The sequence below is a fragment of the Musa acuminata genome, chromosome BXJ1-1 (genome assembly GCF_036884655.1).
Source record: "Musa acuminata AAA Group cultivar baxijiao chromosome BXJ1-1, Cavendish_Baxijiao_AAA, whole genome shotgun sequence".
Classification (NCBI taxonomy): domain Eukaryota; kingdom Viridiplantae; phylum Streptophyta; class Magnoliopsida; order Zingiberales; family Musaceae; genus Musa; species Musa acuminata.
In genome coordinates, this window is record NC_088327.1 from 5,014,665 (window position 1) to 5,027,902 (window position 13,238).

At 37.9% G+C, this 13,238-nt stretch overlaps 1 protein-coding gene across 4 annotated transcripts; it reads left to right on the forward strand.

The window, feature by feature from the left end:
- The first annotated feature begins 1,518 nt into the window (after nt 1-1,518).
- Nucleotides 1,519-12,484, forward strand: LOC135620211 (protein OBERON 4-like). 4 transcript variants are annotated; one of them, XR_010489673.1, is made up of 5 exons: nt 1,519-5,423; nt 7,215-7,863; nt 10,803-10,926; nt 11,438-11,540; nt 11,648-12,484. XR_010489673.1 is itself a non-coding variant. In XM_065122998.1 (2 exons), the coding sequence occupies exons 1-2, from the start codon at nt 1,994-1,996 to the stop codon at nt 7,763-7,765; spliced, it is 3,981 nt and encodes a 1,326-aa protein (XP_064979070.1). In that variant the 5' UTR covers nt 1,519-1,993; the 3' UTR covers nt 7,766-7,977. The 4 variants fall into 4 exon arrangements, 1 of the variants encoding a protein (XP_064979070.1); XR_010489680.1 differs by having other exon boundaries at nt 11,475-11,540; XR_010489671.1 differs by having other exon boundaries at nt 10,803-11,540.
- The last annotated feature ends 754 nt before the right edge of the window (nt 12,485-13,238 follow it).

Sequence of the window (13,238 nt, forward strand, 5' to 3'; positions counted from 1 at the left end):
TATGAGGAAAATATTATAGTATAGTTTTTTTTTAGTGTTATAGTATTTTCTTGATTCGATCAGTCAATATAGAAAAAAGAAAAAAAGAGGTATGTGGCTTCTAATATTTTATCTAATTATGTATATCTAATCAAATTCATCCAACTATGTATATCTAATCAAATAAAAAAATTTAAAAATATATTAAAAAAAGGTAAGGATTATGGTTATATTTTGAAATATATTTACATTTTCAATGTGCAATTAAGGAAAGGAATTTGACTATATATGTATGGTATGCTTTGAGTGCTTGATAGATTATAGATATAAATTATATTTAAATATGTGATTATTAAAATTATATTTCAAATGTTCATTAAATATTTTATGATAAAATTTACCCTTTTAATTTTTGTAATATTTATTTAAGGTTCATATATAAGATGAGAGAGAAGGCCAAGAAAGGGACTAGGAGAACAAATTGCTGAGATAAAGGAAGTGTGATGAACTCCTCCGTTATAGGAGGGGGTTTTAGGGTTTTTTTTTTGTTAAGTTAGTAATTTTTTTAAAATTAAAATTAGTCTATTTTGATATGAACCGATTAATCAAATCGAGGAAGAATATCATCTATCATTTATAGCCTTCAAAACTAAATTATTGATGATCCGATGGTGAGTACCAAATCAATTTATTAAAGATAGAGGATTTGAAATTTCATCCACATATTTTTCATACATTAAATGTATGATGGTAATATACCGAATTAATTGTGGGCTTAAATCATCATTCATATATTTTATATCTTAAGCATTAGGTAACGTAACAGATTTACTTATCAAAAATTAAGAATATAAAATTATTATTTAATATATTTAGTTGATAAAAGTTTCGATAATATATTTCGTCACTCGAAAAAACAATAAGTATAATTTGAAGAAAAAAAAAATGGGTTCAGTTTCGATAGAAATTTAGCGTCCTATTCATTTCCATTTGTGCTTAAACATCTTTGAGAAATTAGTATTCTTCTGTCTCAAAAATTTCCTCAACCACTTGAATATGTCATTATCCATTACAAAACACCTGTCGTCATCCACTCCACTCTCCACGCTTCAGCCATCAGACATTGATTTATACAGTAATGTCAACGTCAACATCGATTTATTAGGCATTATTAGATTTGACGTGAAGATATACAGATGAGTCAAAAAAAAGTCAAACCCTCCATCGGCACAAACGCCTCCCACGCAACGCTGTCCACAGGGGTCAAACCACGCCCACCCCCCAATCCTCAACGTCACCTCCACGAATGATATTCTGACACGTGTGAGAGGACGTCTTCTTCCGCGACGTGGCGAGTGTTGAGTTGACAAATCATTTTGTCAAACGGAGACCCTCGCGATTCTGGAGTCCGATTTACCTTCGTTTTTACTGGCGAAATTATGGGTCCCACCCTCATCGTCCAGTGGAAACGCCAGGTGGGTAATTTCGTCCGCAAATTCTCCCACCACGTGACGCCGCTACCACCGCCTCTGGGTCGGGGTTCGCAGGAAAAGAGGGAAACGACATCGGCAGGGAGACGCGAGAGTTCGCTCGTTGATGACTCGGTTGACTGAAGCAGGAAGGGGCTTTGCGAAAGAGGTAGAGAAGCCAAAGCAAAGCAGAGAAGCCCTCCTTAACACGCCTCTGCTTTGAGAAGCCAAAGCGAAATGGAGAGAGCACCGTCGTGCCTTCTTCTCCACTCCTCTCTCTTTTGTGGGTGGCGGTGGTAGCAGTGGTAATACTGCTAACCGTGATAGCCTCACCAAGGCCCCCTCCGCCGCCTGCCGAGAACGTCCTCCATCGCTGCTGGATCTGCACCCTCCCTCCCTTCTCCACTGTCTCTCGGGTTTCGATCTCCCCGTGTCCTTCCTCTCGTCTTGAGAAATTAGGGTCTTGGAAGGCCACCGCCTTTAGCTGCTTGGATCAAGAAAGGTTGCTGCTTTTTCTTTGGTTCCCCGTGATTTCTTGGTCGACGATGAAGCGGCCGGGATCATCCTCGTACGGGGATGATTTCGACGACGATGACGGTATAGGCGGGAGGATGAGCTTCAAGGACTGGCCGAGGAGGAATCAAGATCCCGACCGCTCGTCGTCGTCGTCGCACCGGCGACTCTCCTACTCGAAGACGGAGGGTCCGCGGAAGGTGGCGCCCTCCTCGTCGTCCTATGGTCGGTCGCTCGACGACGACTGGGAACCGGCACGGCACACCCGGAGACGTTATGATCATGAGCTGGAGTCCTTAGATTGGCGGAAGGGCCACAGTCGGTACAGGGTTGGTGGTGATCGAATGATGCAGGTCTCGTCGCCGAGGGTCTCGTATGGGGGCGACCTGATGCACCGTTCAGAGAGCTTCTCGGGGCTGAGAAGGGACGTCCCGAAGGGTTTCAGGTCGGAGAGGGACCGGTTGAGGAGGGACGGGAATGGTAGCTCGTCGTGGTGGAGATCGAGAAGCTCGAAGGAGCTCAGTGTTGAGGAAGTGCCGAAATCGCCGTCGATTGATTCGGATTCAGTGGGGAGACGGAGTCATGCTACGTCGCCAGATGATCATAGAGGGAAAGTGAGGTCCAAGGACTCCTCGAGTGGGCTGCGATCTACAAGAGTCGAGGCAAAGACCGTAAAGACAGTGAAGCCAATCAGAGAAGGTGGCAACAGTAGCGAGATGGAAGAGGGAGAGCTCGAACCGGATCTGGTGTCAGAAGCAGAACCTGTAGCTGAACCTTCCATGGGTAGCAAGACAGCAACTGGAGTGGAATCAAAGAACTGCAAGGACAGAAATCCAGAGTACAATAGTCTTCCTGAAGAAGTATCAAAGGAGATCTTATTAAGTGGAAAGATGTTGGACATTCATGGTAATGGTTCTCTTGCTGTAAAGGAAGAAGGAAAGTTAACAGAAGTCATAATGGACACAGGAAATACTAGTGATGAGATAAAAAATGAACAGTGTGATGCTACGAAGGAGCTCGATGAGAGTAGCAAGTTAACTTATCCAATAAACATGAGTGACCAGGTAAGCAATGACCGATGTGATGCTGTTAAGGAGTTGAGTGAGAGTAGCAGGGATGGTGAGAGTAGCAGGGAAGGAGAGCAAAAAACTAAGCGCACTAATGGGAATAATGAACTGGAGGATAAATTTTGTGGAAAGAAGTGTGCTGCTGTCAACAAGCTGGTTGAGAGTAGGAGGGGAGGTGAAGGAACAACTAAGGATTCTATTGGAGATACCGAGGTGGAAGTTAAATTTTGTGGGAAGCAGGAAGTCTGTAAAGAAGAAACCTTGTGCTCACAGTTTCAAGGGGAAAAACTGGAAGGCAATGATGAAGAGCAGGCAATTGAAGAAGCAGCAAAAGAGATGACATCTGCTATTTCCCCTTGGCATGAAGAGAAGTTAGTGGAGAATAAGGAAGAAGCCAAACATAATGAAACTATAGTTGAAATCGAGCAGGCAGTCGAGGAAGAAGTGAAAGAGATGACGTCTATTATTTCCCCTTCGCAGGAAGAAAAGTTAGCAGAGAGTAAGGAAGAAGCCCAATCCAGTGAAGCTAAAGTTGAAACCGAAGAGAAGCATGAGATGGGTAATGAACAAGGTATGGAAACTGAAGTTAATTTTCAAGAAAGATTTGAAACTGCCATAGGGCTTAAAGTTGAGCAGAAAGAACAAAGAGGTACTGATCTTGAGACTCAACCAAACGGTGCTGTTAGCTTGTTAGATCAAATTAAGGAAGTTACTTGTGAGACTAACCATGAGCTAGTGACGCTGGCGCTTATGAGTAACCGCCAGAACAGGGAGAACTACAAGGGAAAAGGTAAGGGGCTCGCAATTTCTCTCTTAACTAAAGGGGATCTTGTAGAAGATGATTGTGCCATGGAGGGCCCTAGTGGAAGAGACCTCGAGTTGATTTTCAGATCTGACATTAGCCAGGCAGATAAAGCAAGCTCAAGTACGCTTGTCCCCCACGCTCTTGCAGATGAGAAACTCAAAATTGAACCTCTTGATCTCTCTCTTGCTCTGCCAGGTGGTTTATTGGATCATTCTTCAAAACAGTCAAAGCCAAAACCTGAAATCCCAAGCTGTGCTAGGAGCATCCAGTCTTTTCCATCCTCATTCAGAACAAATTCAGATGGATTTGAAACTTCCATGTCATTTACAAGCTCTCAACCCTTCGTTCATAATCCCAGTTGTTCTCTCACTCAAAATTCGTTGGACAATTGTGAGCACTCTGTTGGTAGCCATCCTATATTACAAGGAATGGATCAGGTTTCTGGTGGTCTGATATGGCAGGCTCAGGCTTCAAATGACTCTAGAAGGAAAGGATCTAGCTCTTTCTTCCAAAGGGTACTTATGAATGGTAATTCTGCACATGATTCACATCATATCATGAATGCCGATCATCAGTCAAAGTCCAGTGGCTTAGTCCAGCAGTCAAGCCTTTCAAGACAGATGTCCCTGATGAACAGCCATGGTTCTCATGATATGACATCTCAACTTAACAAGGATAAGAAGCTGCTCGCTGGGGAGAGAAGTAGCAGCATTGTGTGTAGGACCGAGCAACAGGATAGCGAGCAGCTTGTACTTAATGGTTCTTGTGTCATGGAGAAAATTCTCTCTAAAATTGTGGTAGAACCTTTATATCTTACTGGAAGAATGCTTCAGGAAATGACAGATCATTCAGTAGCATACTTGAGGGAATCCATTTCGGAGATGCTGGCTAATACAAATAAAAGAAGGCAGCTGTATGAATTTCAGGAGGAGCTTCGAAGGAGGTCTGACATGACGATGGATACATTAATCAACTGTCCTCAAGTCCTACTACAGATCCTGGTGGCAATAAAAACAGGTCTTCCTGATTTTATTCAGGGAACATCTAATTTGTCATCCTCCAGTTTGGTTGAGATCTTCCTGAACTTGAAGTGCAGGAATCTTGCTTGTCGGAGTTCCTTGCCAGTGGATGATTGTGATTGCAAAGTTTGCATAGAGAAAACTGGCTTTTGCAGTGCTTGCATGTGTTGTGTGTGTTCCAAATTTGATAATGCATCAAATACTTGTAGTTGGGTTGGTTGTGATGTATGCCTCCATTGGTGTCACACAGACTGCGGATTACGTTATTCTCATATTAGAAATGGAAGTAGTGCCTCAGGGGAAGGGATTAGTGAGATGCAATTTCACTGTGTTTCTTGTCACCATCCTTCGGAGATGTTTGGTTTTTTTAAGGAGGTTTTTCAAACCTGCGCCAAGGATTGGAAAGCAGAGACTCTTGCTAAGGAGCTTCAATATGTCAGAAGGATCTTTTCCACCAGTAATGATAGACGGGGTAAAAGATTACATGAATTGGTCCATAAGATGCTGCTGAATCTGGAGAAGAAAGTTAATCATTCTGAAGTTGTTATTCACATTTTGACATTCCTTTCTGGTAAATTGATTTTCAGTTACAATATTATAGTTCCAGTATTTTGTCTTTGATGGTGCAAATCCAATACACTTATATAACCTTCATATATTGTCCTAGGTCAATTTTAGTTTGTCGCCTACTAATGTACTTCACACATACTATAGTTTAAAATTTCAACATCTATGGCCTCAGTGTTGACCATACCTCCTGTAACTTAAGGATAACATTGTGATATGTTGCAACACATGTGCATACTCATATTTATGAAGTTGTCTTTACCAGAAAAAGTTTGGCTTAGGCCAGGGATTTAAATAATTATCCCATGCTGGTTTTGGTAACCTGTGAGATTAGTATGGAACTCTTATTGTGACTTGTACCACTATATGGACAAAAGTAATTAAAAAAAATGATATTTGTACTGGTATCAAGGTATATGTTAAATATTGACACTTTGATGGATCCGTAAATATTGGTTAGTATGTACCATTCCAGGTGATATTTACCAACCAGTAAATTAATATCTGATCAAGAACATATAGCTTGGTATCATTTAGTACATCATTCATTTTTATTTTTATTATTTTTAAAAGTGATACTATATGGTACATTGGTATATTGCTCAATATTTTGGTAGCATCCCAGTCTGACAACTTTGCAATGCTGGTATTGGACAGTATTTAAAACCATGGTCACTGTTTTATGCCAATTCCACCTCTCTTTTTTTTCTTTGTTCAAGGTTGTAAAATCAGAGTTGGCCAAGATTGACTTATTGATTTTGGTGGATTCCAATTGATTTGTGGTGATAAGGTCAAAAGGGGACAAGATTAGATCAGCCAAGGATGATAGTATTACGAATTAGGCATATCACATCGGAATCAGGCCATACCGTGAATTCTGGATAGTCAGATGGTACCTTACAACCGGGCCTAAGAATTGGGTCATTCCTAACTTTGGGAGAGCTATAAGCTTATATGAGAATCATGGGCTGGGGCCAATGGTGTGCTTGGTACTGTATACCCGGAGATTTTCCCAGCTTGCCTCCTTCATCTACAGCTAAGGTACAAGTGTGGTCACATGAGGGAGCCGATGTGGAGGTGTGTGGGCAATGATATGGTGACCAGGCTGGCTATGCTATTAAAAGTAATATATTGTTTTATGGTCCTTCACAGGATACTCATCTTGACTGGTTGCTACTTTCTTGTTGCAACAAAATGGATTTGAAAGTTGGGTTTGTTACTCCTTCATGGTAAAGCGTTACCATTTTTATTATGGGTATTATATGGCCAATGATTGGCAATGTGGTAATTTCTTTGAGTGTAACATAGAAGTGTGCCTATTATAGAGATATCTTAACTCTGTATTTATACTGTTCTATATTTTTGTTAAACAATGGTTGAATCTTTTTAAACTTAATGTAGCATTAGGACCTTTAAATTTGGCCTAAGCAGTGATGCTGTTGTCTTCTCATTATTTTAGTTAAGCACTATTTATGTTAGTCTCAAACTCTTACACATGTTGGCCAACTGAATATCGGAGTGATAGGGCCCCTTTAGTTCCGGCAGTGTTGATCTAACTTATAGCTTCTGCAATTGAAGTCATTCTCCAGAATTATTGCTTATCTGAGCTATTTTTTTCTCTTTCCACACATATAAACCACATACCAATTTATACTTGATTTAATTTTGGAAATACATTTTATCTGCCATGTAGGTTTGCCAACATTTGTGTGGCAAACGTTATCTTTATGTATCCAAATCTGGCCGTTTCACTAATAGGCAGAATCTTTCTAATGCATTACAAATTTTATTTCAGATAGTGAATCTAACATTGGCAGCTTCCTCTGCACACCCAAGGAGCCATCCAAAAATAAGGCTGGCCATTGCAATGCTATAGCTTGCTCAAGCAAAGACTGCTTGCCATCTGTCTTGCCAGAAAAGGCCTCCCTTCTTGCAAATTCAGGTCTTGTTTTAAGCATGGACTGTGACCAGGTTGGTAAGAAAGCTAGGGACATTGAGCTACGTCTTGAGAAGAAACCAGTTAGTGATGAGCTGGAGAGTCTCATAATGTTCAAACAAGCAGAGGGCAAAATGTACCAAGAACGTGCTGATGATGCAAGGAGAGAAGTGGAGAGCCTAAAACACATAGCGATAGCAAAGAATATTAAGATCGATGAAGACTACGATGGTCGACTTAAAAAACTACGACTGGGTGTGTTAGAGGAAAGGCGTAGACAAAAGTTTGAAGATCTACAAGCTGCTGAAAAGGCATACCGGGAGTTTTTCAACATGAAGATGCGGATGGAAGTTGATATCAAAGATCTCTTATTAAAAATGGAAGCTACCAAACAGAGCCTAAATACATGATTGGAATTCAAAGGCCAACACTTTCGGATAGTTGGCTCTCTTGTTAGATTACTGCAGTGATAGGTCACCTGCATATGTAGGAATCTTCCACTAAAGTTGTAAGTTGTAGGAGCTTTTACATTTCTACTCGTTTTTCTTGCTATCCCTTTTCTTGTTTATCTATATGCTGTAAAATTACCTATTCAAATGGATAAATGAGTATCTTTATCATATGTCTGAATGAGTTTGCATCAAAGATGTTCTACTTCATATGTGATTCTTGGTCTTCTGTGAAAATCAGGCTTTGTTTAGCCTGTCATACATGTTCATTTGTCTTGGTTTTCTGATGTGTTATTGGTGTCTGATTTTCCCCAACCTTCAGCAATCTCATTCGTTTGTTGCCATTCTGTTTCTTTTTTAATGCTTCCTTTCTACAAGGTTTGCAAAGCTTTGTTGATTTACAATAATATACTTCTTGTTCTTCCTCAGTAATGCTATAACAAGGCTATTCTGCTGCTTTTTCTCAGTATTCATATTCTTATGGCTATCTATTTGGTGCAACAATAATGGAGTAAAAAGAATAGAGGGTAATGCTTTTTGTAATAATTTTTTCCATTTTCCATGATTCTGCTTAACAATTAAAATTTTCATGCTTGGAAACTTAATATCAGTATTTGTGCATGACAAATGTCAGTTGTAGCCACCAGTTCTAATTATCTGTTTGGATAATTTCCTCCTATTGGAATATTGATAAAATATTAGTCTATGAATTGCGAAGTTACAGAGCTAGGTGACCTTGTTAGTTTGGATAACAAATGACAATTTTTAGCAGTTATGAAGTTATGTGGTATATACAATCTTTTCTTTCTAGAGGCAACTATTAATAAGATTCCATTCTTAAAAGGTTTTCTGGATGGTTATGCAATCTTTTAAATCAGTCAGTAGAGAAATTACACTCTCAGGTGTTAACTTATAGATAAAAGAACCACATGATAAGTTGATGCTTCTGAAATTGGTAAATGCAATTCCTCTTAGTTTGCCTAGTTGTATTCCCTAATTTAAAGGTTGATGGTGGAAAAAATCCCAAAGGTTACAATTCCATACTCTATTGTATTTGTTGATGCTACCTTTGTGATTGTATAGGTAGAACTCTTTGAAGTATACATGTCCTTTTCTTTAGTAATCATTTGCAAAAGTTTCAGATATTTCTTTTTCCAAGTGCTGTTGTGAAAAATCCTGCATGGTTCTAAACTTTAAAATGTTTATCCAATACAAGAGCGAAGTATTATAGTTGCAGTTTAAAACTCGAAAAATCCGGCATAGTTGCATTTTAACGTATCTATCTAATACAAGAGTGAAGTGTTGTACTGTTGAAAACTTTTCTCCTACATTTTAAAGTATTAATCTTTTCAAATTTCAGAAGCAAGCAGGATTTATAAATAATCATGTCTCCTTTTAAGTTCTGATTGACCTAAAATAATGCATGAAAGAAATTTTTTCTTACTGAAGTGCAGTAAGGGAAACACTTGTCATTGAGGACAAATTGAAGGTGGTAGTACAATAAGTGTAGTTTCCTGTTTACCTCTTCCTAGCTTGCATTGTGATGTTGATCATTGTGGAAGTGAAGACAGCTATATTATACATGTCACCATGATTGGACTTGGACTATTTGTCAAAGGCAACATCAAGCAGTAAGCATTATAATGTAGTAAGCACTATAATCTCCACTTCATCTTCATGGATTATAGTATATCCTATAATCACATATTTTCTGCTTAATATTCTTTTAATTCGACATTTAATTTTTTGTAATTGACTTGATTTTGCAAAAAGGAAAAAGATATTAACTCCAAAGTTTATGAAGTGCAGATACCTTGAATTGCTTGTTATAGGGATGGAGATTGTTTGTGTATGTATTTTTTTTATTAAGCATCAGTTATTAATAATATTAATATTTAATAGAATGATCTTATTTTGTTTCTCAAATTTCTTGCTGTTCTTTTCTCTTTATTCTTAATTGATTAATTTGATAAAAAAATATAATTTCATTATGAACAAGTTAGGTATGTTAGCTCATTAGTTATTATTGTTTATTATTAATCAATCAAAGCAACTATTTATTCTAACACTCGAAAAAAAAAATCTGACATTGTCATATATAATATCATATATGTTGTTTAGTTTTCATTTACCATAGTAACACCATATCTTATCTAAGCTTATTGACGGTGCTACTTAAAATAACAGCTTTAGACTTGGAAAAGGTCTCGTTATGGTTCTTTTAGCTGAACTCATTGGGCAATTAGGTCACTGTGAAACAATGGTTAAGATTTTCTAATACTTTCGGATTGGTGAGATCATTTAAGTTATTGAATTCTTCATACAATTTGTATATTTAATTATTTATTATTAATGAGGTGGGTCAAAATAAAATCAGTCATTATAATCAATATGTAGAGGACAGTTAGTAGGAAATTCTTCAACATCAAAAGGTTTTGACTTGCTAGATGCATCCATATGTTCTCTAATTATTAGCAATAGGCTTCTTAAAGGTCTTCGTTCTTGCTAATTAGAATCCTAATCATCTCTCTCTCAGTTCTTCAGAAATAAGCTTGTTCTGAAGGTCACATAATAAGTCATAAGCATGCCATATCTGAGAACTTGTTTTTGTCTTTCCAACTGTAAATTAACTTTTAGTTTGACTTGCACATGGTAGTCAGGGAGATGTAAATTTTTCTTTTAAATAGCCACAAATGGCCCAAAATGTGGTTGCACTCATTTTATTCCCTGTGTTAATGATTTCACCAATAATTACTTGATTAGGTTTGCCTTAGAATGGATTTGGTTTTGCAAGTTACTAACTTCTTTTTTCCTTGTGAAATTCTATATTTGGTATTCATAAAAAAATTGAAACTACTTGTGACATTTACCGCGGTCACAATTTTGTTATATATTTCAAGGAAAAGGTATCTTTACATATTTGTGGGTGATAATATGTCCTATAGAGTCTCTGAAACTAACTCATTCAGCCTCCTGGGTTCATTATGGTGGCCTGCAGTATCATAATCAAGGGGTTTGGAAGTCAAACATTCTGCACATACGAGTATTCTGAGGTTCCTCAGAGCTGTGTTCAAGCAGATGCACTGAGTACTGCTATCTTTTGATCTCCCAAACATGTTCAGGTAACAATCCATTGTCTTCCAATCTGGATGTCCTTCAGCAATTAAATCTTAAGTTTCTGAGTCTGTTCAAGATTAATTTAGTCAAGAAGTTATATCATAATTTTTTGTAAATCTGAGACTAGCTGAAGTTTCTCATGATCAGATTCCTTGGCATCCATTTCCAATATCCATCATAAGTTGTAGTCACCTGAAGGAATCGCTATGCTAAAAGTATTTTGGTCCTATTAACATCAGATTGGCTGATCCTTGAAGCAAATACCTAGCATGTCACTGTTCTAGTTATTATGGAATTGTCATCAACCTGGCCACATAGCTAAATTGATGTGCCTGCAAAATGAGGTTGCAATAAATATTAGTATATTACCACAAGCATAAGCATTGTACTTCCACATTTTTGCTGCAAATAGTTGTTTTATGGATCAACTATCAAATGATTGGAAAAACCTTATGAATTCTTGTTCTTTATGAGTAGTGGTCGCAGTTTTATCACTGATTTGAAGCTTGTTCACAGATTTTTTCTTAGCCTTCCAAACCACATGTACATGCAGAGCTTGTTGTGCTGCTGGATCAGTTGAGGGCAGTCAATCATTCCTTCAACACATGGAACCCTTCAGGTAGATCCGTTCAACTCATACAACAAAGCTTTCGAGAATCACAGTCACCATCGTTCTCGTCAGCCCAACTTCTAGTTCTAACTAGATTTATCTGTACCAACTTGCAGTGAAACATGGCGGAACATGGATTTCACAGCTCATCAACATCACTGGGTTGGAGAACAACGTGCTGCAAATAAAGTAAGTTTGCATCATAGAATACGATTCAAGTCAGGTGCTGTCAAGACAATGTTAATATAGATTATGATAAGATGTTTGCTGGTTTAGCCAGTAAGACTTCTAACTATTGATTACAAGATTTGGCAGCAAATCCAGTTCTATATCTGCAAAAGGTGTATTGTTCCTGTTGTAGGTGTAGGTGACATACACGAGAACTCCTTATCCATGTCTTCAATATCATGATCCCATCCTAGGAATCGCCATCATCCACAGAGGAGGCCACTCTGAGGACTCCTCTTGAAGCCATAATGTATACAAGAACAGTGCCTGACTTGCCATGTGTTTTGAGAACTTGTACTTTAACATTCTTAGAGCATATCTCTACAGAGAGAGCTGAGAAGGGATCGAGATCGGATCAAGTACAGTGTTGTGCCGCAGCCAGATCTTGACGTCGGCCACCAGTAAGCCCTCCTCCACCACCTGCACAGAGAGCATCTCTCACATAGTACGTGAGAGAGACAGGAGAAGCATCATGCCATCTCTACTATCGTGGAAGCGTGGTAGCTGTCGAAAGGGGCAGCCCCAAAGGGGAAGGTATGCATGTGTCTGTATTGGTAGAAACTATCTCAAATCAGGTCATGCATGTATTTATATGTATATGTACCAAACTATGTTAGTTTGTGTATCTTGTGATGTGGTCAACTTGATTGCACGAGAAAAATTCAAGCTTTGTGTATGAATTTTGGTCACCAAATGCATTACTTAATGGCTTATCCTTCTAGTCATATTGATGTCAAAATGCAACGAACATCTCATTCAGTATATATTGGTGTATGGTTAATTATAAATTATTTTTTGTATTTAGATCTCTTTACCATTACGGTCTATAGACTTAAAAAATCTATATTAAAATTTTTATAATTATAAAAAATAAAATATATAATTTTATTTATTTTAATGTCATTGATTTTATCGATAGAAGTATGAAATAATGGATAAAAATATAATTTAGATAAAAATATAATTTTAATAATCTAGTTATATTTTTTATGGTGACAAACAACGACATTGTTTGGGATTGTGGATGATTATTATGGATGAGGAGGAAGAGTGATGGTAAAAGAGGATTATTATGGATGAGGAGGAAGAGTGATGGTAAAAGAGGAAGAGGACGACGTGGATGTAGATGCAAAGCAGCGCACATTTGCATCAACGTCGACGCAGATGCAAAGTGTCGACATTTGTATCGTTCTTTTTCTCTTCTCTCTTTGTCTCATCTAGTGTTATCGCTTTCCCTCCTCATCCACAATAGTCATCCGCGGCTCTAGCAATATCATTCTCCTTCACCACTGAAAACGTAATTTTGATGTTGAAATTATCGTTTTACTTATCGTTTTCGTGTTTCCATTGATAAAACTAATGACGTTAAGGTAAATGAAATTAGATTTTTATTTTTATAATTATAAAGATTTTAATATAATTTTTAAAAATTTAGCATCAAAATAATAAAAAGGTGTGGAAGTAATTTGTAATTAGCCC

Coding starts and splice junctions, on each gene's coding strand:
- LOC135620211 (XM_065122998.1), top strand. CDS start 1,994: ATGAAGCGGCCGGGATCATCCTCGTACGGGGATGATTTCGACGACGAT. Junction 5,424..7,214: donor CATTTTGACATTCCTTTCTG/GTAAATTGATTT, acceptor ATTTTATTTCAG/ATAGTGAATCTAACATTGGC.